This window comes from Hypanus sabinus, chromosome 28 (assembly GCF_030144855.1).
Source record: "Hypanus sabinus isolate sHypSab1 chromosome 28, sHypSab1.hap1, whole genome shotgun sequence".
In the NCBI taxonomy this organism is placed as follows: Eukaryota; Metazoa; Chordata; class Chondrichthyes; order Myliobatiformes; family Dasyatidae; genus Hypanus; species Hypanus sabinus.
In genome coordinates, this window is record NC_082733.1 from 30,860,296 (window position 1) to 30,885,450 (window position 25,155).

The 25,155-nt window shown below is 41.9% G+C and overlaps 1 protein-coding gene across 2 annotated transcripts in view; it reads right to left on the reverse strand.

Annotated features, from left to right (window-relative positions):
* Nucleotides 1–25,155, reverse strand: part of LOC132382542 (NT-3 growth factor receptor-like) — a 951,566-nt gene that overhangs the window by 648,694 nt on the left and 277,717 nt on the right. For both annotated transcript variants that reach the window (XM_059952849.1, XM_059952848.1), the window contains exons 2-3: nt 24,131–24,205; nt 17,693–17,764 (exon numbers count right to left, since the gene is read on the reverse strand). In XM_059952849.1, coding sequence (XP_059808832.1) covers nt 17,693–17,764; nt 24,131–24,159 — 101 coding nt within the window. In that variant the 5' untranslated portion in view covers nt 24,160–24,205. The remainder of the gene's footprint in view (nt 1–17,692; nt 17,765–24,130; nt 24,206–25,155) is intronic.

Genomic DNA, 25,155 nt, shown 5'->3' on the forward strand with positions numbered 1-25,155 from the left:
ACCACGCATTGTTAAAGACAGTATCAGACCAGTCGAGCAAGCAGAGTGTTTTCAGATTGTTCAACCAAGCCAAAGAGATGCACTCACCGCCCGGCACCAGTTCAGAGACTGACTGCTCCAAGTCCTTCTAAGTTTCCAATTAAAAAGCCACAAGAGCTACAAAAGCACAAATTACATCTGTGATGTTCCACTGCTGTGGTTTAACACTCATACAAGATTAGAAGCACATGAGATTCTGCAGATGCTGGAAATCCAGAGCAACATGCATCAAATGCTAGAGGAACTCAGCAGGTCGGGCAGCATTTATGTACAGGAACGAACAGTCGGCATTTTGGACCAAGACCCTTCATCAGGACTGGAAAGGAAAGGGGGAAGAAGCCAGAATAAGAAGCAGGAGGTGGGGGTGGGGGTAGGGGAAGGAGTACAAGCTGGCAGGTAATAGGTGAAACCAGGTGAGGTGAGGGGAGGAGGACAGAAGAAATGAGAAGCTGGGAGGAGATACTCATGCTCACAAAAATCTCTGTGTGGTTCCATAATTCAACCTCTAATTCATGTTTTGTCAGAATGATTTTCAGCAGCAGCAACAGGCATCGGTTTAACTGGTCTTGCTGAGATGAGCAAATGACAGAATTCTCAGAGGGAGAAAATAAGCTGAAAACCCCAGGACTACCTAGCCCCTGTGCTGGGTGAATAGTGACATAAACTCAGTAATTTGGATTACATAATTAGGAGGGGTATGGAGGGCTATTCTGCAGGTGCAGGTTAATGGGATAAGCCATAATGATAGTTTAGCACAAACTAGATGGGCCAAAGGGCCTGTTTCTGTGCTGTAGTTCTCTATTTTAGATCTGAGAGTGAGTTCTGTGCTCTCTTAGCCCACATAATTGCATGCTTTGTCAATGCCCGCAAGCCTGGATCATTTCTCTACCAGAATTCCAGCTGAGGTTGTCTTGGAGACTAGAAGAACATGAGACCAAAGGAAATAGGAGCGGATCCGGGACGAGAGCCGAATTTACTCATTCTCCACAATGGTCTCTCCTCTCCATGGTGCTGAAGCTATGAAGACTACTTGGCTGCTGTGCTCTGTGCCCGCTGACATGCTGAACTGATAAACGAGGCTCTGGGCCCACTCCGGGCTGTTAGAGGATTCAGATCTGAGGTCTCAATTTTACTTCAGAATGTTGTTGTTCACTTCAGTTGTTTGCATGATTCGTATTTTATTTGATTTTCTTGTGTATCAGGTCTTTTATTTTATTCTTATTCTTTTTTCTTTAATTGGGTTCTTTCACGTTTCTTGCTTTGTGACTTCCAGTGAGCAAGTAAATCTCAAGGTTGTATGATTTGTACATTCTTTGATAATAAATGTACTTGAATCTTGAGTTAGCCATTCACCCCATCGAGTGCCATTCTATTGTGATGGCTAATTTATTATTCCCACTTAACCCCATTCGTCTTCCTTCTCCCATAAACCTTGACTCCTTTACTAATCCAGAAGCTATCAACATCTGTTTTAAATATACCCAACGACTTGGTCTGCAATGAATTACACGGATCTGCCATCCACTGGCTAAAGAAATTCCTCATCCTATGGAGGGTTCTTCTCCATCTCCCTTGGTAAACCAGGAGGAATGGGTCATGATATAGATGTGCAAAGGGATATGGACTGACACAACACTTACTCTCATTCACACTGTACTAGAACAGTCGAGCCTCTACAGCCAGCTGAGGACCCACCAATGGACAACCCCTGAAGAGAACATCATACTCCACTCGAGATTGCACTACCACAATGGCTTGAATGAACAGATAGAAGTTCATGTAGAGAACGATGTGATTATCTAGTTTAGAATACAGAAAGACAAAAGAGAATATTTCCCTGAACATGGAAATTCCTGGAGCTCTGCAGAGATGGGCTGGCCAGGTACACAATGGAGAAGAGAGCAGTGTATGGATACAAAAAATAATCGAGAGGTCTGACGAAGATTTGGCCATTGTTTTATAAGGGTTGGTGGAAGTAACCTTTAGTTATATAGATCCTTAGTCATCCGGAGCACTGCTTATACGAATGACATATTGGCAGAGAGTGCTAATGACATAGGTTTCGTAGAATGAAACGGATCTTGCACAGTTAAATTGTGACACCCGGTTGTGGAAACATGATTTGTATTTTCTGAATTTAGAAGGTAATTTTATCAAAGTGTTGAATATCGGGATCAGATTTAATATCACCAGCATATGTCATGAAATTTGTTGTCTTTGCACTGGCAGTACAATGCAATACATAATAACAGGAAAAAAAACATGAGTTACAGTAAAAAAACATAGAAAAGTTAAATAAGCAGAGCAAAAATAGAAATAAAGAAATCAATGAGAGAGTGTTCATGTGTTCATGGGTTCAATGTCCATTCATAAATTGGATGGCGAAGGGGACAAAGCTTTTCCTGAATCATTGAGTGTGTGTTTTCAGGCTTCTGTACCTGCTCCCTGATGAGAACAAGCATGAACTAGGTGACAGGGATTTGATCTTAAAGGAACTGGATAATGGAGCCAAAAGTAAAATCTGGTTGGTGCAGATTAACTTTAAAATGTGAGCCAGGCCATATAGAAATAAAATTAAGAAGTTTCTTTTCTATAGAAAAGGTACAGACAAACATATTTATAAGGAGCAAGAAAAGGCTAGTCAGTCCTTGAACCTGTTTCACCATTCACCAACATACACTACCATTCAGTTAGACCATGGCTGATCCAATATATCCTCATTTCTGCATTTGTCCCCAGTAATCTTCACTCCCTTCACTTTAACAACTATCTGCTTACCTCTGCCTTAAAACTACTCAAACATTCTGCTTCCATTTCTCCTGATGGAAGGGCCAAAATGATGCACATATGAAACGTTCTCCCTGAAAAGGCTTTTGATACTCAAGACAATTGAATTATTCAAAATTTAAAAAGAAGTTCTGTTAGCTGAGGGAGTGGACCAAAGGATGGTAAATTGGATTATCGTATAGTTCAGTCATAGAATGGCAAAACATGCCAGAGGGGGTGGATTGCCTCTTGTGTTTCCTATCCTTCTGTAAACTGTAAAGGGGAATGTAGAAATACATCAAAGTGTTTCTTTCATGAAGTCTAATAGAAGTTAAATAAAACTTTGCATGATGGACTATGAACTTTTCAGGACATGAACTTTAAATACTAAATGTCTTATAGATTCGGACTGAGAGTGAAAATAGATCAGCCATGACGAAATGGTGGAGAAGACTGGATAGGCCAAATACTCTAATTCTGCTCCCATATCTTATGGTCTAAATGAATGAAGGCATCAAATGAGTTTGGCCAGAAGGGTAAACTTAGAATTCACGTGAGCTGCTGGTTCTAAAGCTGATCAGCTGTGGAATGGTGCATGTTTTACAATTAATGCTCAAGTACAGCTCTTAATCATGAGAGCAAATTTCCTGTGAGATGGAGACGCCAGAAAAAGGTGAGAAGTTGGTCACTGCCATTGTGGCAAATGTGTCATCAGTCAGAAGCTAACATATGTACACCAATAATGTGCAAATTTGCTCACAGGTATGTTAAAGGCATTAGTATACTCCTGTTATTCAATAGTTGCAAAGAGATACATAATGGTAACAAACTGATGAGCTAAACATTCACTAAACAATTAATGGTGATGAATCTGGACCTAAATGTTCATTTTAGTTCATGAGCTTTTGCTGTCCGGACAATTTAAATGCTGGCCCAGAATCACTGCGGGCTCTTCTCTCCATGATGCTACGGCTGTGAGACTGCCCCCGGCTGCTGTGCTTCATGCCCGCAAACTTTGTGCCAATTTTCCCCTCTAATATAACGGACAAAACACTGAGGCTTTGGGCCTACACTGGGCTGCTCTGGGGATTGGGATCTAAGGACTTGTTTTGGCTCAGAATGCTGTTGTTCCTCGCTTCCATTGCTTGTATGATTCGTGTGTTTTTTTCTCTCTGTGCTTATTGGGGGTTGGTGTTTACTTTTTTTAATTGTGTCTTTTAGAATTCTTGCTTTGTGGCTACCTGTAAGCAAACAAATCTCAAGGTTGTATAACTTATACGTTCTTTGATAATAAATGGACTTTGAACCTTTGACATTCCGCTGATCCTCCCTGGTCTTGAGGTGTCGTGTCAATGGAGTTCTGTGTGAATATCATTAGATATATGTTACTGTTGCATTATTAATAGACAAGCCAAATATTTTGGCATTTTCCTTCCTCTAGGCATTTGATGGTATTTCACGAGTTAAGGCAATATCTACACTGACACAATGCCACTCACATATTTTAAGCATAACTCAAACTGGTACCTTTTAGATAATCCAAATAAAACAGACATTGAGAGTATAAGGTGTGATGCTGGAAGCTTTGATTTGGTAGCATTGCCACTTAAATAGGAGAGAAAGTACTATCAGGATTCAAGGCTCCTTTTGCAGTGAAGGATGAGGAAGCCAGTATTCAATAAATACTGGCTACATATGGAACAGAAGGAGGAGTAAATCAACACAGAGAAAATCTGTCAAAGCTGGTTATGCTTTTGGCATGCTTTTGTCTTACTAATTCTTTAATGAAACATGGTTATTTGGATTTCAGATGTTGTTCAGTATGCCTGGCCTATCTCTACTCTGTGCCCCAGCTTAGCATGCTTGGCTCACAGTCCAGCAACTGCAAGCACCTACCTGAGCTGACCCAGTCCTGAACAAATACTGTATTTCGGTGGTTCACATCTGTACAAACACTAGATGCACCTGAGCAAACCAATCCTCACGGAAAGAGAGAGATAGAGTCATACAGCACGGAAGAAAGGACCTTCTGCCCAGCAGGTCAACAGCACTTGTCAAGCATCAAGTGTTCCCAACCCTTTTTATGCCATTAACCCCTACCACTGACCGAGAGGTCCATGGACCCCGGGTTGGGAACTCCTGTTGTAATAGAATATTTTGGCGTATCAGATGAACATGAACCAGTCCCCTGCAATGCATATGTCAAACTAAAGCCTATACAGATACTGATACTTCTGACTAACTGAATTCTATACGTTCTCCTCTAGTAACCGAGTAACCCATTACCATCTGTGCACAGATTAGTTGCCTATATCCAGGTTACACAGCTTTGATAGACATTAACCTCAGAAGCCTTATCTATAATTTGTCCATTTTCTTCAGAGGCACAGTGGAAATTGTCTGTCCCTCCCCGGCCAACCGCATCCTATTTTCCAAGCATTAGATGGCTATCTAAGATGTCACCAACTTTCGAGGATCACATCCAAATAATAACAATGAGAAATAAATCATTTATCCATCATATAGACAAATTAGTTACTTTCTGCCCGTGGTCTGGGGAACCGAAGCAAGATTGCAGAGTTAAATGAAGCTGAGCATGTTAAAATTTTTGCAGATGTGCATTTCCATCTGAGGTTTAATTACCCTTCCTGTGGCCTGGTTACACTTCCCATTTCAGCCTCTTCCCACAGCGAACACATGAAATGTGGGGCTCTGCTGGAAAGACAATTAGGGATAAATTTGGAGGGTGTAGTGAGCTCTGACAGGCTGACAGCTCAGAGAGAGAGAGAGGGAGAGAGAGAGAGAGAGGAAGTGTACATCCCACGCTGAATGTCTCTGTTTCAACCCCTCTTATTTTGGCAGACAATTAATTTCGTTGTGAGAACTAATCAGAGACAGGTTGCAGATTAACAGAGGAAATGACAGGGTTTGAAGGATTGTGCAGCTGTAATTATAAATCATGACTTCATTGCAAAAGAACAATTGTGCTGTGTAATTTTCAATCAAAGAAAACCTGTTAATGTCTCTCGCACATAATTTTATACTTATGTATGTAGAACAGTGATATGCCATAACCTTGACAATGGCTCGTGGCCTGTTCCCACATCTTGATCCATGACAACATTCAAAACATTAACAGCAATGAATGGAATTCATGAGATGTATTGGGTTCTTTCCAATGCAGGCACTGACCATTGATGCCTCTATCTCTGATGGTGCAGAACCACAGACCACTTCATTTTCGTCACTAATCGGCTGACAGAAGTACACACAGAAACATGATCCTAGGAGTACCCTTCGGGTTTTGCCCATTTTGTGCTGAGTCTTTGTCTGCTTATGTATAGTTCTTCATAAAATTCTACTGTATTTCTTTTTAATCCTGTAACCACCCACAAGAAAATGAATCTCAAGGTAATGTTTGGTAACATATACGTAGTTTGATAATAAATTTACTTTGAAGCTATTTACCTGTCATTTGATAATCAGGAAGTGAGCAGAGAAGTTCACTTCTTTGCATTTTCCTTTCTTTCATATTCCCTAAATCCATCACTCTTGGTCTTACCTTTGCCTCCTGTCCAGAGTTCTATTAGGATTCCAGAGAGTCATAAAGGCATACAGTGTGGAAATAGACTCTTCAGTTGACTGGAAGAGTGCCTCAAGGCCTCAACGTTCAATGAATCGTCCTCCAAAATTTCTGACTTTTCCAACAGAAACATTTCCATCGCTTCCCCCCATTCAGCATTTCAAAATGAGGTTGCTTCCAGGATGTTGATGCCAAGATTTCTACCCTTCTGCCAATAACCACAGGCCTTCCCAGGGCACCTTCACAGGAGAGCCACTATCTGCCTTTAACTCCATCCGTCCTTTTGAACAGGAACCCAAAGACTTTACCAAGTGAAGCGGTGACTAACATAATTATTCCAGCTGGATGGTGGGATGGAGAAATGTCTTCACCAGGTCATCCTTGAACAAGGTGTAGCCACCTTCTTAATCACCACCACCCCCAATCAGGGTCATGTGAAGACATGGGAGCAGGAGGTGGATAGTCATATGAGCAGATGGTACATATCACAAGTCCTGGTTATGTGACCACTGATGCCAGGCAGACAATCTCTGAAAAGTATTGATAATGGTTGATGTCACCATCTTGCAGAGACACTGCCCAGTTAAAGGCAATGGCAAAATGCTTCTGTAGAAAAATATGTCAAGAGGAATCATGGTCATTGAAAGACCATGATCTCCTATGTCATACAACACAGCACATAATGACAATGCCAATTCCAGCTCATTAACTGCATTTGTTGCTCTTGACTTGGCTTCACCTACTTTCAAAAGTAATATATTGGGGAATACTTTGCAGAACAATTTAATTCAGTCCACAATAGTGACCTGAGCTTCCCATTACTTCTCATTTTAGTTCTCCATTTTTTTCCCATTCTAGTCTTTACTATTTTGCTAGAATTTTCCCATTCTAGACATTCTTGCTATTGAGGGAGTGCAGCGTAGGTTCATGAGGTTGATTCCCGGGATGGCGGGACTGTCATATGTTGAAAGATTGGAGCAACTGGGCTTGTATACACTGGAATTTAGAAGGATGAGAGGGGATCTGATTGAAATATATAAGATTACTAAAGGATTGGACAGGCTAGAGGCAGGAAACATGTTCCCAATGTTGGGGGAGTCCAGAACCAGAGGCCACAGTTTAAGAACAAGGAATAGGCCATTTAGAATGGAGTTCAGGAAAAACCTTTTCACCCAGAGAGTTGTGGATCTGTGGAATGCTCTGCCTCAGAAGGCAGTGGGGGCCAAGTCTCTGGATGCTTTCAGGAGAGAGTTAGATAGAGCCCTTAAAGCACCTATTGCCTATTGTCTTTGTTGTCCTCACTTTTTCTGATGGGAAAGAAGGCATTTAGCACACTCATCTTCTGATGAGGGTTGGATTTATTGAGCACACCCACAAGACAACAAATCTCAGGGTTGTATATGGTGATATATGTATTTTGATAATAAATTTACTTTGAACTTTCCAGAGATGGCATTTGACCTGCCAAGTTCCTCCAGGATTTTGTGAGTGTGACTCTGCTCTTCATCTGTCAGGACGTTGAGTACAGGAGTTGGGATGTCATTTTACAGCTCTACAAGATGTTGTTAACTTCAAATTTGGATTATGATATATAGTTCTGGTTGCACTTCTAAAGAATGCATCCCTTTTAAACTGGAAAGGATGCAAGAATGATTTACAAGTATCTTCAGTAACACAAAAATTGCTGGAAGAACTCATCAGTTCAGACAGTGTCTATGGAAAGGAAACAACAGTCGATATTTCAGGCCGAGAACCTTCATTGGCTTTGGAGAGAAAGTGGAAAGAAGCCAGAGCAAGAAGACAGGGAAGGGGAAGGAGTATGAGCTGGAAAGTGATAGGTGATGCCAGGTGGGAGGGGGAGGCGGATGAAGCGAGAAGCTGAGAGATGATAGGTGGAAAAGGTAAAGGCTAGAAAAGTAGGAATCTGATTGGAGAGGAGAGTGGACCATGGGGGAAATGGAAGGAGGAGGGGCACCAGAGGGAGGTGATAGCCAGATGAGGAGAAGAGATGAAAAGAGGCAAGAGAGCAGCCACAGTGGGGACTGGAAGAAGAGGTAAGAGGGGAAAATTACTGGAAGTTAGAGAAATCAATGTTCATGCCATCAGACTGGTTGCTTCCCAAACTATCTCAGTCTCTGCCACTGCTTCAACCCTCACTCTCCACCGCCTGCCATGGATTTCTCCCTTTACAAGAATCGTATCAGGATTGGATGGTCTGAGTTAAAATGAGAGGCTAGACATTATCTCCTGGACCAGAGGAGGCTGGGAACGGACCGAAACTTATAAGATGATGAGGGGCATTGATAAGCTAAATAGCCCCACAGACTTTTCTGCAGGACACATGTGTCCAGCACCAAGAGGTTAAAAATTAGAGGGGAAAGATTTTAAAGGAACCTAAGGGGCAACTTTTTAACAGAGGATTTTGCACATATAAAATGAGCTGCTAGAGAAAGTGGTACAGGCAGGTAAAATTACGGTATTTAAAAGACATTTGGACAGGTACATTGATAGGAATGTTTTAGGCCAGGGGTTCCCAACCTGGGGTCCACGGACCCCTTGCTTAATGATATTGATCCATGACATAAAAAAGAATGGGAACCCCTGTATTAGAGGGATATGAACCAAATTCATAGAAATGCAACTAGCTCAATTAGGCAACTTCATCAACATGGACAACTTGGGCCAAAGAGCTTCTTTCCATGCTGTATAGCTCTATGAATCTGACTCTGTGTAAGATCAAATCAGGTAATAACATGCTATCATCCAACTAAGCACATTACAGCCTTCTACACTTAGCACGTGACAGGAACCAGCCCCCCTCTATGGACTCTGCCTATACTTCTCACTGCCTCAGTAAAGCAGCCAGCATAATCAGAGACCCTACCCATCTGAGACATTCTCTCTTCTCCACTCTCCCACCAGAATCAGAATCAGGTTTAGTATCACTGGCATACATCGTGAAATTTGTTATTATGCAGTAGTAGTACAATGCAATACATAACCATAAAAACTGCAAATTACAGTAAGAGGTATACTTATATTTCAAAAGTTAAATTAAATAAGTAGTGCGAAACAAGAATAAAACAAAGAACTGAGATAGTGTTCATGGATTCAATGATAATTCAGAAATCTGATGGCAGAGGGGAAGATTTCTTTATTGAGATACAGTGCAGAATAGGTCCTTCCTGCCCTTTTGGCCATGCTGCCCAGCAATCCCCCGACTCAGTCCTAGCCTGATCATGGAACTACTTACAATGACTAATTAACCTACCAACCGGTATGTCTTTGGACTGTGGGAGGAAACCAGAGCACCAGGAGGAAACCCATGCAGTGACAGGGAGAATGTACAAAGTCCTTTAACACAGTGGTGAGAATTGAACCCGGATCCCCTGTACTGTAAATCATATACTAACCGCTACGCTACCATACCGCTGAGCGAGTCGCTGAGTGTGTGCCTTCAGGCACCTGTACCTCCTTCTTGATGGTAGAACAAGGTTGAACAAGTTAGGTCTTTATTCTTTGGAGCGTAGAAGGTTGAGGCTCCACGCATGTTGGCGCGTGGCCTAGTGGTTAAGGCATCAGACTAGTAACCAGAAGGTCATGCGTTCGAGCCTTAGCTGAGGCAGCGTGTTTGTGTCCTTGAGCAAGGCACTTAACAACACATTGTTCTGCAACGTCACCGGTGCCAAGCTGCACAGGTCCTAGTGCCCTTCTCTTGGACAACATTGGTGGCAACTGCAGCTTGGGCAACTGCCAGTCTTCCATACAACCCTGCCTAGGCCTGTGCCCTAGAAACTCCAGGTGCAGATCCATGGTCTCTCGAGACCGATGGATGCCACCAGAAGGTTGAGGGGGGACTTGATAGAGTTATTTAAAATTATGAGGGGGATAGATAGAGTTGACGTGGATAGGCTTTTTCCATTGAGAGTAGGGGAGATTCAAACAAAAGGACATGAGTTGAGAGTTAGGGGACAAAAGTTTAGGGGTAACACGAGGGGGAACTTCTTTACTCAGAGAGTGGTAGCTGTGTGGGACGAGCTTCCAGTAGAAGTGGTAGAGGCAGGTTTGATTTTGTCATTTAAAAAAAAATTGGATAGGTATATGGACAGGAAAGGAATGGAGGATTATGGGCTGAGTGCGGGTAGGTGGAATTAGGTGAGAGTAAGCATTTGGCACGGAGTAGAAGGGCTGAGATGGCCTGTTTCCGTGCTGTAATTGTTATATGGTTATATGGTAGCACTGAGAAGAGCAACAGGCAGAAGATACAAAAGTCTGAAAGCACATACCACCAGATTCAAGGACAGCTTCAAGCCCACTGTTATCAGAAAATTGAACGGACCTCCCGTACAACAAGATGGACTCTTGACCTCACCATGTACCTCACTATGATCTTACATTTTGTTATTTACCTGCACTACACACTTCCAGTTTTTACCCTTTATTCTGCGTTATTATGTTATCTTATTCTAGCTCAATACACTGATCTGATCTGTATTAACAGCACGCAAGACAAGATTTTCTCTGTATCTTGCCACATGTGGCAATAAAAAACCAATATTAAAGCAACAATTTCTGACAAACAACCACACATTTCTACTGTTTAGTTTTCTGTCGCTCTCTTCTCAAGTTTCTTTTGTCTCCTCCTCTACACACCTGCTCATAGCTCTGTTATCAGTGAAAATATGTGCCGGTGCCAAGCACTGCTGTATGTGCGTGGGTTGCCTGTCTGTCACCGAAGGACTTTACATGTGGAGCCAGAATCTGTTGTTGTCTGTATCACCTGAGGAGACAGGCAAAAACGATGCTTTTCTATCGCAGATGCACTGCCTTGTTGGAACATAACCTTAAGTTGCACGTAAACAATCTGGCAAGTATTCAACAAAGTACAAAAGCAAGATATCACAGGTGGTGGAAAACTAAAGTTGAATCAGAAAATGGTGAAATGCACAGTGGGTCAGGCAGCATCTATGGAGTATGAAAGAGATATAATTTCCAGTCTCTTTCAGTCAGCTTTATCACTGTTTGTATCACCAAATCTTTCCTTGCCTTCAGCCTTTTCTTTAATCTCTGCATCTCCCACAAACACATTGCTCTGCAACATAAAACTTCTTTCATTCTGAACCTTTCTCACTCCCCAGAAGCTGACTCACCCACTGTGTGTTTCCACCATTTTCAAATTTTATTTTTGATTTCTGCCACCTGAAGTATTTTGCTTCAGGGGTTTGTTGAATGTTTTGCTGTTGGTTGCCTACGTGGAAATTAAGACTTTGTTCTGACAGAGAGGATATCTGTAACAGATAAGCATCTCTTTATACCTGTCGCCTCAGGTGATGCAGCCCGCAGCAGATTCACCACTGCCTTTGCCTCCACAGGAAATGCCCTCTTGTGGTGGATAGGTAGCCAGCACACTGACAACGGTGCTTGGCACTGGAGCATGCTTTCACCGATAACGGGGCTGCAAGCCATGTAACGTCAAGGTGAAAAAAGAACCATTCCTAGCATGAATAAAGACCCAGAGACTTTTTGCAGCCAAATCCTAGTCTAAAAGATGAAACTGCCATAGAAGAGATCTGTTTCACAGCAAACTTTCACCTAAGTGAATGCACCAAGCTATGGAATTATGTCATCATGATGAGGAAGATAGAACACTGATTCCAAGCAGTCCGACTGCTAAGGGAATGGGTTAGTTCTCCACAAAGAATCATTGGCTAAATGCAGATGCACGTTCTGGACTCCACTCTCTACATGCTATAACACAAAAAGGATCAAGGATCAACTTTACTCACTAAATATATTTACATGTCTGAAGAATTTACTGTGGTGTGTTGGTCCGGGTGTGACATGCGGCAAAAAACTGTTGCATAAATCCATAAAAAGTTTGACAAGTTGGCAGTTCAAGGAAACAAATCTGCCAAGCTGCACTGTCCAAGGATGGTACATTGAGTCCGTGTACATTCATTACAACCTGAGCTGAGGAGCCGTATGCATTTTGTTTTGGCTCCTTGGGTATATTCCTCTCACATTTAATGTGAACTCATTCCTTTGAACGGGGATGTTGATTCTCAATCTAAAATCAACTGAAGGTAAGTTTGTTAACTACGTTGACTTATCAGGACCTGGATGTTTGCTAACATTTATTGCCCAGCACAAGTTTAATCCATCTTTTAGTTAATTTAGAACTTAGAACATAGAACAATACAGCACCAGCAAAGGAGCTCCAACCTACAATGTCTATGTCAAACAAGGTGTCATTCAAACTGATTTCATTAGCCTGTAAATGGTCCATGTTTTACCATTCTGAAATGTTTCTCTTGCATCTGCTTCCGCCATTTCCCCTGCTAGCATGTTCCAAGCATCCATTGCTCTCGGTGTAAAAAATCTTGCTTTGTAAATCTTCTTTAAACTTCTCTCCTCTCAACTTAAATCCTTGCCCTCTAGTGTTTGACATTTTCATCTCAGGGGAAAGGCTCCGATTCTCTACCTATCTATGCTACTCATAATTTTATATTCTGGGTAATTGGGCCATTGGCTAATCAGGGGAGCTGCTTACTTGGGACAACACTTAAAGAACAACAAAAACTAATTGAGAGAATAGTGGGATTTCCTTTGTTTATTTGGGACACAATGCCACTTAATTGGGACAGGAGACTGTTGGTGAAATTTCTAACAAGCTTTAGTCACGTGCAGTTGGGTGGCTGTTAGATACTACACTGTGCTTAGAGCAAACAGTTTTCAAATACCATCATTCGTGTGTGTTGTGTTCAAAAAGCAATGATTTTTGTCACTGATAGTTGTTGAGACAAAAGCAGTAAGACAATACAGATCGGTTTTTCTCAAAGTGGGTTCAGGCATTCAGCCTTGGAGATGCCAGAAACAGTTGGGAGTGTAAATAAAATGACTTCACTACTTCAATGAGTTAGGAATTTCAAATAATTTGATGATATCAACAATCATCTTGAATGTTACAATGAAAGTGAAGATTTGGGGGATGCAATTGTCACAAGCATTGTACAAAGACAGTCCATTTTCTGTAATAAGTGTCTGCACTGATTTTGTTCATTTACAAGTCAATCAAAAAATTATAGCAGTATATACCTGATGAATTCCTCTATCGGTAACTATTAGGAACTACAGTTTTAAAGTTCAAAGTTCAAAGGAAATTTCTTATCAAAGTACATACACGTCACCATGTACAGCCCTAAGATTCAGTTTCTTGTAGGCATTCACCATAAATACAAAAAACATAATAGAATCAAAGGCCGCACCAACTGCATAGACAAATAACCGATGCGCAAAAGACTGCAAATTGTGCAAATACAAAATAAATAATAATAATAATAATAATAATAATAAGCAATAAATATCAAAACATGAGATGAAGAGTCTTTGAAAATGAGCTCATAGGTTGTGGGAATAGTTCAGTAATGGGGCAGTGAAATTGAGTGAAGCTATCCCCTCTGGTTCAAGATCCTGATGGTTTAGGGGTAATAACTGTTCCTGAACCTGGTGGTGTGGGTCCTGAGGTATCTGTCCTCTTGCTTATAGCAGTAGCAAGAAGACAGTGTGGCCTGGTTGGTGGGGGTCCTTGATGATGGATGCAGCTTTCCTGCAACAGTGCTCCATACAGATATGCTCAAAAGTGGGGAGGGCTTTACCCCTGATGGACTTGGCCATTACTTTTTGTCAGCTTATCTGTTCAATGGCATGGTGTTTCCATACCAAACTGTGAAGCAACAAGTCAATATGCTGTCCATCACACATCTATAGAAGTTTGTCAAAGTTACAGATTACGTGCTGAATCCTTGCAAACTTCAAAGAAAGTGGAGACACTGCCTTGCTTTCTTCATAATGGCACTTTAAGTGCTGGACCCAACAGATCCTCTAAGAAACTTAATGTTGTTGTTCCTCTCCACCTCTGAACCCCAATGAGGAGTGGATCATGAATCTCTAGTTCCCTCCTCGTTGTCAATAATCAGCTCCTTGGTTTGCCAATACTGAGTGGGAGGTTGTCATTGTGGCACCACTCAGCCAGGTTTTCAGCCTCTCTCCTACATACTGATTCATGTTGATTCAGCCAACATCAACAAAGTTAAATAGGGCATGGACTTGGTGCTTGGCCTTACAGTATAAAGTGAGTAGAGCAGGGAGCTGAGCACACAGCCTTATGGTGCAGCTGTGCTCATAGAGACTGTGGAGGAGATATCGTTGACAATCCGAACTGACTGGGGTCTGCAAGTGAGGAAGTCAAGAATCCTGCTGCACCAGGAAATATTGAGACCAAAGTCTTGATGCTTATTGATTAGTTTTGAGGGGATGTTAGTATTGAATCCCAACCAGTAGTCAAAGAGCACCCAAATGTAAGCACCTTTGTTGTCCAAATGTTCCAACATTGAGCAAAGAGCCTATGAAATAGCATCTGCTTCGACAAATTAGAGCAGATCCAAGTTGCTTCTCGGGCAGGAATTTAAGTCTTTCATCGCCAACCTATCAAAGCACTTCATCACAGTGGATGCAAGTGCTATTGCATGATAGTCAGTGAGACAGGTTAATACATTCTTCTTAGGCACTGATATAATTGAAGCATACTTAAAGCAGGTGGAGTACCTCAGATTGCTGAAGCAAGGGGTTAAAGATATCGGTGAATACTCTTGCACAGGTCTTTAGTACTTGGCCAGGTACCCTGTCTGGGCCAATGCTTTCCTTGGGTTTACCCTCCTGAAGGATGTTCTTATGTTGGCCTCAGAGACTGATATCACAGAGCCTTCAGCGACTGTGGGGCTTTGTGAAGTTTCTTCCATGTTTTGATGGTCAAAAGGTTTTGAGCTCATCTCGGAGTGAAGCCTTGTTGTCCCCGATGTGGCTTGGTTTCACTTTGTAGTACTGCAGTAGTAGTGTTTAGTGTTCTAATTTGTTCTGTATTTCATTTAATTAAATAATTTGTTACTCAGTTAATTAGCAGTTTGTCTTTTTTTCCATACATATTTAACTATTTCCTTGAAGCTTCAGCTAATTGGGCCAACATGTGCAGTTCGCGATATGTCCCGATTTACCAAAATCCACTCTAATTTTATTAGGCCCCCTCAGCCTCTAACATCACAGAGAAAACAATCCAGGCTTGTTCAACTTCTTTGTAGTTAGCCTCTTATAGTGAAAAACTGTCTAATCTAGGCAAAGTACTGGTGAACCTCTTCTGCACCCTCTCCAAAGCCTTCACATTCTTCCTGGAATGTCACAAGCATAATTAAACACAGTACAGTCAGCCCTCCTTAGCCATGGATTCCGCGTGAGCGGATTCAACCAACCGTGGATCTGGAAAACCCAGAAGTTCTCTCTCCAGCACTCGTTATTTGGGCATGTACAGACTATTTTTTCTTGGCTTTATTCCCTAAATAATACAGTATAACAACTATTTACATAGCATTTACATTGTATTAGGTATTATAAATAATCTAGAAATGACTTAAAAGTACAGGCAGTCCACGGGTTATGAACGAGTTCCATTCCTGAGACCGTCTTTAAGTCAGATTTGAATTCGGAACAGGTACATCCGGTATTATTTAGCATCAGTTAGTCAAACATTGGTCTTAGTATATAGTACATATTTTACCTTTCTATGCATATAAAACACTTAAGGAACATATGTATTTTGATAATTAAACCACTACGTTGCTTAGTAATAATTGTAGCTTTCATCGGGGCAGGGCCCTTCACATGCTCCATTAAAATTGTTCCAATCGTTGACCGACTGTAGCCTAACGCTTTTCCAATGACCGATGTCGTTTCACCTCTTTCCGATCGCTTTATTATTTCCGCCTTATTTTCAATCATGATCATGATTATTTTCATGAACATAAACACTGTGGATTCAGGGCTGCACCAGGTCCTAATGTCCACAGCACAGAGCATGTTAAATAAAGTCCAGGGTTCCGCTGGGTCCTAAAGATTGCCGCTCTGAACCAGGTTAAATAAGGGACTTGAGCATCCGCAATTTTTGGTATTCGCAGGGGGTCTTAGAACCAATCCCCCACGGATAAGGAGGGCCAACTGTACTTCAAATGTGGACTAACCAAAGTTTTATACAGCTGCAATATGCCTTCTCAATTTTTATACTCAATTCTTGAACCAGTGAAGGAAAGTATGTTGTATGACTTCTTCACCACCCTATCTGCTTGTTTTGGCATGTTCAATGAATTATGAATTAAATCCCAAATCCTTCTGTACTTCAATGCTCCTGAGGATCATGTTATTTAATGTATCCTTTCCACTTGAATTTTCCCTCCCTAAATACACATCTCACACTTATCAGTATTAAACTCCGTCTGCCATTTCTCTGCCCAGATTTCCAGTTTGTCTATATCCTGTGGAAACCTTTAAGACAACCTACCTCACTATCCACAAGTCTACTGAATTTTATGCCATCTAAAAACTCACTAATCAGCCCACCCTTATTTTCATCTAAACCATTTAAAGAGGGTTAATTATGCTTTAAAGACAATATATTCTTTAACATGTAACATTTTGAATTTTTGTTTAGCCTGTGTGAACTGAGTGGGAACGTTTCTATTATCAGATGCATCAGTGGAAAGGCTTTCATTGTTCACCAGCTGTAGGAAGGCCATCATGGCAGACTGCAAGTGGGACATCAGTCCACACGACCTGAGGTTGAGACACTGTTTCCCATCTAACAGAACAGCCACAGAGGAGATAACTCATGGTGGCTGGTAACTGTAGAGTTGCAGTAAGTCATTATAGTCCCAGGGTTTGAATCAGGATCATTGTGAGGCATAACAATATCTTCATGCAGTTTCTTTAAAGGATAAGATTTATAACATTTTTCCTCATTAACGCTGACTAATTACCTTCAATTCCATGACAGCAATACCGATGAAAATTTAGCTTTTGAAATTCAGGCTGAGCAATTCTCTCTCAGTGATGTGGAATGTTCAGAACATCATAACCTTTCTCATCTGGCAGCAGACCCTTGCAGAATATCTATAAGTTAGAGTTACCCAGTTCTCTCATAAATAAACAATATTCCATTATCTAGGTGTTTTTACAGCATAAACAAGCTTGTGGAACCTCCAAGGTCTTCTTTTTTCACAAATCTTTCTGAGCTTGTTCAAACTCCCGTGTATCATAAGGATGTTAATTTAACAAAAAGAAATAAGCTTCTGGGCCATTGACGTTTTAAGTCTCTGGAGTAATAGATCGTACAGCAGTGTAATCTTTATTACCTCAGCCTCTGAATTTAAACACTCAGCTCCTAACCCTCTATAAGCCCAGCCTAAGCTTGAGATGACTTACATGTAGTGAAGGTGAGGATTTTTGGCAAATGCTCTGGGCGCAATCGACCGCAGTCCTGAATTTATGATTGTCCTGGAAATGAGAACAAATGCAAGAGGTTATAAGCTCTGTTGGCTCAAAACTGTGACTTACTATTCACCTGATCAGATGGGTGGACTGGATAAACCGTCAACACCATGGCTGCTTGTACTCTGTACAAATTAAACATCTACAGTAACTGTAGAACGACCGGGAAACAAACCTCAGCATTTATTAAAAATGAAAAGTACCTTTGATGAGTTCAGATCAAAGCGATGAATAGATTCTTTGTTCAGTTTTTCTCCTGATACTTTTCCTTGCCAGGCATCTTACATTAATATTAGTACACATTGCACACTGTATCATTCAGCTCAAATGAGTCATCAAGGACTCTCAGTCAAAACCAAAGAAGTGGGGCCCAGGTTGAATCAGATTGCCATGCCTTCTGTATCTCATATCACAGCAGAGACTCTGATAATCTATTTTTTTCTCCCCTGCAATCAGTCCTGGCAATATATTGAAGAGAAAGCTTTAGTGAGCTGGAGAGAGGTTTTTGATGGCATTGAACTATTGCTGCACAGAAGGTAACTGCAGGTTTAAGGAATTTAGCAAATTTTAACTGTTTTAAATCTGGGTCCACAGAGAAATTATATAAGCATTAATTATTGACCGGATGAAAACCAGTTACATCTCTGGTATACTGACAGGTAGTTGAGCTTCTTTAACTGCAGTGAAACTAGGAACATTCTGGCAACTGGGAATTCAAATTTTGGTGCAGTTATAGCAAAACCCAGCTTTGATTGCAGGAACTAGAAGTACAGCCCCAAACATACAATGGACTGCTGGGGAGAGCTCATTGGCCTGGGGCTTAGTTTTGGAAAGACCCAAATGCCAAAAGAGGCTTCACCGTTCAGCAAGGCCATAGTCAATATGATTTTGAACCTATATCCAATTATTTCCTGATCTCCAATACTCTTGACTCCAATAAAGATTAAAAACCTGTCAATCTTGAGTTTAACTAGTGACTTGCTCATCAAAAAATTTGTAAGGAGTTTGACCTTAAATTGATAAACTCTATAGTTTACCTAGGCCCAAACATAAAGCAGGGTCTTGTGGTCCATTTGATGCCATTTTGCTGACTCCAAAGGCTGGTCAAGATTAAGAAAGAGAACATAAGTATTGAACTAATTACAGCAAGGTTAGAGGTTTGAGGGCTTAAGCTGTTGAAGTAAGTCAGCATTTATGAGAAGAAATCTGATTAATGCCTTCATATCCTTGGGATAAATCTAACATTGCTTTCCACTATCTTTTTGCTCATGAGTTCCACCATGATCTACTTCTTTTCTTTCATCCAACCTTCGGTGAATTAAGGACAGAAAGTAAACGGACCTCAAATGGTTTAGTTGGTTTCTTATCACCAAACTCAATCACATCGATTTACTGGTCAGAAGAGACTCTAATGCTCATCATGTTCATGGTGAATAAAGAAGAGCTTAATCCCCCCCTCCGCACTCACCCAGCTCGTGGTCCATTGCCTTTCAGAGTATGACACTTTAAATTCAACTGTATGTGCCATCTATAGTTACAATAATAAATTGGCAGATAACATTTAACCCGATCAAATGTAATCTTTGCACCTTGGGAGATCAAATGTGAAAAAACAGTCCACTGTTAATGGCAAGACTTTAAACACTGTAAACGACCAGAGGGATTACGGGGTCCAAGTACATGATTGCCTGAACATGGCTACACAGCTTGACAGTTTGGTAAAGAAGACATATTAGACTTCATCAGTAGAGAAACTGAGTTCAAGAGTGGAGAAGTAATGTTGCAGCTTTGTAAAACTCCAGCTAGGCTGCATCTGGTGGATTCCATTCAGTTTTAGTTGCCCCATTACAAGAAAGAACGGGAGGATTTGCAGAGCATGAAGAAGAGGTTCAGCAGTACGGTGCCTGGATTAGAGAGTATGTGCTAATGGGAGCTTGTTTTCTCTGGAGCAGCGGATGCTGAGGGGAATCTGGTGGATGCTTATAAAATTATGAGAGGCCTAGATACAGTAGGTAATACCAGCGGACATGCACTTAAAGTGAAAGGGGCAAATCAAAGGTGATGTACAGGGCAAGTTTTTGTTTTGCACAGAGTGGAAGGTACCCAGAATATGCCATCTGGATTGGCGGTAGAAGCAATTTCAATAGAGTTATTCAAGAGACTTAGATAAATACATTAACATGCAGGAAATGGAAAGAGAGAGACATTGTGTGGGAGGAAAGGATTAATGCAGTTGGGCATTTGATTACCAATTCAATTAGTTCAGCAAAAAATTGTGGGGCAGAGGGCCTGTTCCTCTTCTGTACTGTTCTACAGAATTCATCATTCACTGGGTGAAAGTAATTTTCCCCCAACTCCACATTGGTCTTTCTAAAAGCTCCTTTAAGTCTATAACACCCTGATATTGACATCTCGGCAAAGGGAAAAATGCCATTCCAGTTCACCTGATCTAGCCTTCACATAAATTCTATACAGTCCATTTTCATCTCCATCCAGTGCCGTGTGTTACAAAGGTACTAATCGGAATTCTCCTCAGAACTCAAGTTTTCCGTTCTAAGCAGCATCTACATAATCTCTTCTGAACGCCCTCTAGTGCTTTCACATAACCCCTGCTATGTTGCATGCTGTACTCCAGCTGTGATCTAAATGATGTTTTATACAGTTTTAGCAAACCCCTTCCTTTCTCTACAGCATCCTGTGTTTCTCTTAAAGACATGGACCAAGAAATGCTGAGCAACATACTCAAATTGTTGATGGATCTCAGCAGGTCAGGCAGCATCTATGGAGGGGAATAAGTGCAAGGGAGTCTGCAGGTGCCAGAAATCCAGAGTAACACAGAAAAGATGCTGGAGGAACTCAGCATCTGTGGAAAGAGCCAACATTTTGGGGCAAGGCCATTCATCAGAACTGATAACATCTTCGGAGAGTCTCTTTATTCCTCTCCATAGACGCTGCTTGACCTGCTGGGTTCTTCCATCATTTCATGTCTGGAGGAGATTAGACAGTCAATGTTTCAGGCTGAGACCCTCCAGGACTGGAAAGAAAGAGGACAGAAACCAGAGAGAAAGGAACACATGTGGCGTGTGATAGGTGAACCCAGATGAGGGGGGAAGATTGGTAGGTAGGAGAGGTCGGAGAGTGATAAATTTGTGAAAAGCTAGGAGGTGATAGGCAGAAGAGGCAAAGCGTTGAAGAAGATGGAATCTGATAGGAGAGGACGGTGGATCACGGAATAAGAAAAAGGAGGTGCAGAGCCAGAGGGAAGAAGGTGCAGGAAATGTTATTGTACATTACTTTCAGTCACAGGCCGGTGGAAGTCATTAAAATTTATTTTGGCTTCACTATGTGTATGATGCCTTTACAAATCAGGCCAAACACCCATGCGATGAGGTCAATGAGCATGCAATTTGTGTTTCAACATCGTCTGCACATGCCTGATTTCTGAATGGCTAAGTCTTCACAAGACATTTGGCACAGTCCAGTCCCTGGTCATTCCATTGTAGGAAGGTCACCTATGGATTTTTGCAAATCCTCTTGTCTGACTCCCACCCACCCCTGTGGCAGCTGTCCATTAGGTGCTCCCAACGCTGTAAGCTCTCTCGTCCTCCAGCAATCAAAAGCATCAATGACGCTTGTCGTCTTATCATGACCCTAGAAGGAACAAACCATCTCCTATCCCCATTTTCTGACTGGATCAAGGACCTTTCATCAGATGTAAGATCTTCAATCAGCAAGGTTAACTGTTTTTCTTTCCAAATGTGCTGCCTCATTTCCAAAACTTTCTGCTCTTATTTCAGATTTCCAGTATCTGCAGTTATTTTTAATTTTCAAAGCTCTGATCTCTTGCAGCACATTCCCTCTCCCCCTCCCACAACCCACCCCCACCTGACTGAAGATACATTATTCACTACTGTCCTTACACCCACAGCTCAGTTCTCTCTCTACACCACAACCCATGACTCATGACCATTCGAGTACCAAGCCCTGTAAATTGCTGTGTATAACTCACTGCTGGCTGAGAATGCAGTTGAAAAAAGAGTTCATAAGCTTGATAAGTAGAGACAGATAGTATAGGAGCAGGGGGATATGCTAACATGTTATATTTGCTATAATTTTAGTACTGCATGCATTTCTGGGCAGTACACCAAAAAGCCTAAAGAAAGATGCAGAAGGAATTTACAAGAATAATGTGAAGGATGGGGTTAATTCAGAGAAGCTGGTTGGTCTCCTTAGAACAGAGGTAACTGAGTGAGGAACTGATTGGAGAACTTAAAATCATGAAGACCAAGGCAGGCTAGAGAGGGAGTAATGATTGTCTCTTGCAGAAATATCCATAATCATAGAACAAAGAGTGAAGACAACTGGAAAATGAAACAAGAGATACATAAGGAAAAACAGTGAGTGGTCTGGACTAGGAATGCACTACTATGGTAGCCGATTCTCATATGTGTTCAAAAGGGAAGAAGAGAGCAGCACTGGAAAAGAGAAGAATTAGAGGACTTTCAGTAGAGGGTAGGGATTTTCTGAACTGATGGGCTGAATGGCCTTTACTGTAACCTTCCTCTGATTTCTCTGAAATCAGCTTCCAGTCACCGCCAATACCCCCAAACATTTTCCTTTGCTTCCTGTTACTGAGAAAATTTGGTTGCCATTTGCCATTGCCGAGGCTTATAGTTCAGCTCTCTCAGAGAGCTAGTGCAAGTACGACTTTCTCAATGTACTAACACTTTCTCGTGTTAGTGTGAGTACAATGTGTCAAATGGCCTCCTTTTGCTTCAAGGCCCTTTTGGACTTTGCCACCTCACCTTTTAGTCTGCATGTGAAATATATGGACGGGTAGATTTGAATGATGGAGCAACTCAGACAAAACGCTGGAGAAACTGAGCAGGTCAGTGGAGGGAAATGAAGAGTCGATGTTTTGGGCTGACACCCTTCCTCAGGGCTGAGGCCAGAATAAATAGGCGGGGCAATGCTAGGAACAGGAGCGAGTAGGTGACAGGTGAATCCAGGTGAGGGGGGAAGGCAGGAGGGATGGGTGAGGGGTGAGAAAAGGGGAATGATGCAATAATCTGGGAGGTGATAGGTGGAAGAGATAAAAGGCTGATGAGGAAGGAATCTGATAGAATCTTGAATTCTGTGCCTGAATGTAGCGTCTGAGATTCCTTGATTTCATCAGAGATTGTGGGGAAGGAAGAAGCAGGGGAAAGTGCTCTACTTTTTTGTGGTGAACTATGTGCCTGTCTGGACACGCCCCCTGCTGACTGCTCCTGTGGCTCCTCCCACAGGCCCCTGTATAAAGGCGGTCTGAGGCCTGACGCTCGGCCTCAGTCTCCAGGACAGTATGATGGACACTCACTCCTGGTTCCTTCTTCCAGTCAATAAAAGCCGATATCTCGCCTTACGTCTCAGTGTGAGTTATTGATGGTGCATCATTTTTAAAATACTTTTGCTTCATTTGCACTCTTTAATTATTAATCAGCTTTAGCTGAGATTTGAAATACTTCCATTTTAATCATCTCAAAGTCTCTGATTGTTACAGACATCTAAAAACCATAAGAAATAAATTATAGCTTCTGTGGCCAGCAATGACCAGTCCCAGCTCTTCCAGCTGTTACAGGTATTTCACGGGGTGGGGCTTCATCCTGGGCTTTCATGGGGGGTGTGGGGTGGGGGTTTCTATCTCCAGGAGAGCCCGTGCTAGTGTCCAGCCTGCAGAGGACCAGTGTGTGGTGAACTATGTGCCTGTCGGGACACGCCCCTGCTGACTGCTCCTGTGGCTCCTCCCACAGGCCCCTGTATAAAGGAGATCTGCGGCCTGACGCTCGGCCTCAGTCTCCAGGACACAGTATGATAGACACTCACTCCTGGTTCCTTCTTCCAGTCAATAAAAGCCGATATCTCGCCTACGTCTCAGTGTGAGTTATTGATGGTGCATCACAGTGAGATTGGAGCTTCATGTCCGGATAGGTGAACGTGGTTGAGGTCGGGATGCATGCAGACATTTTGGGCAGGGAGAGCTGATCGATGAGTTACAACCCATTTGCATGTGTCACATTTTGGTGTCAGGGTCACTGTTTTGGGGTCATGACATTGAAGCAACAAATTTTCATATCTGGTCTTGAACTTAAAATGGCAAATTAAATAATCAAATTAAAGCCAGCTGACTCTGTGGGATGTGAAGAAATCAGAATTTATCACAGCTTATGAAGACAGGTCTTCCTGATTCACCCTGCACCTCAGCTGACTTTAATCAGTTCCCCCGTAAGCTATGCAGCAATAACTGAATCATGTCTTTGCAGTTTCATTAACAGTGAACACTATTTCATCACAGCAATCTTTTACAAAGCACCTTGGCATTGCACATTCACTTACAAATTCTGCAGTCCAGTGTAAGGTTCCATGTCCAAAGCATTCAGAGTCTGAAGGCTTTTCTGGTTCTCAATGTGTCTGTAAAGGCAACAAATAAGTGAAGAGATCAGAACGCGTCCAATTGCAGCTCATAATTCTAAGTGACAATTTCAAAGGTGAGAGTTTTCCAAGGACAGAAAGCATTGAATCAGCATGCTGACATTTGAGGAGAAAGAATAGATGCAGTGCTCTGGGTAAATATTGGGAGTGTATCGAAAGAAAAAGGACATGGCACATAACAATGATGATCAAGAAAATACTGTGAACACTCAACAGATCAGACAGCAAATGTAGATGTTGGGCTGGGGCAGCACAACAGCATAGTGGTTAATGGATCACTTCATTGTGCCAGCGATCACTGATCTGAGTTCAATTCCCATTGCTGCCCGTAAAGAGTTTGTATTCTCTTCCCATGATCCCCAATGGGTTTCCACTGGGAGCTCCACTTTCCACCCACATTTGAAAGACATAAAGGTTAGGGTTTAGTAAGCTGTGGGCATGCTACATTGGCACCAGAAACAGGTTGACACTTGCGGACTGCCCAGCACAATCCTTGCTGACTTGACTTGACACAAACGACAAATTTCACTGTATATTGTGATGTCTTGATAGATAGATAGATAGATAGATAGATAGATACTTTATTCATCCCCAAGGGGAAATTCAACATTTTTCCAGTGTCCCATACACTTATTGTAGCAAAACTAATTGCATACAGTATTTAACTCAGTATAAATATGATATGCATCTAAAATCACCCTCCCAAAAAGCATTAATAAATAGCTTTTAAAAAGTTCTTAAATAGTTTACTAAAGTGCATTGAGTAGTAACTTAAGCTCAGTCCTAACCCCGGCACTTAACATGTCTTGCCCCTGGTGGTTGAATTGTAGAGCCGAATGGCGTTGGGAGCAACGCATTGACAGCAACCTGCCGCTGAAGCTGCTTCTCTGTCTCTGGATGGTGCTGTGCAGAGGATGTTCAGGGTTTTC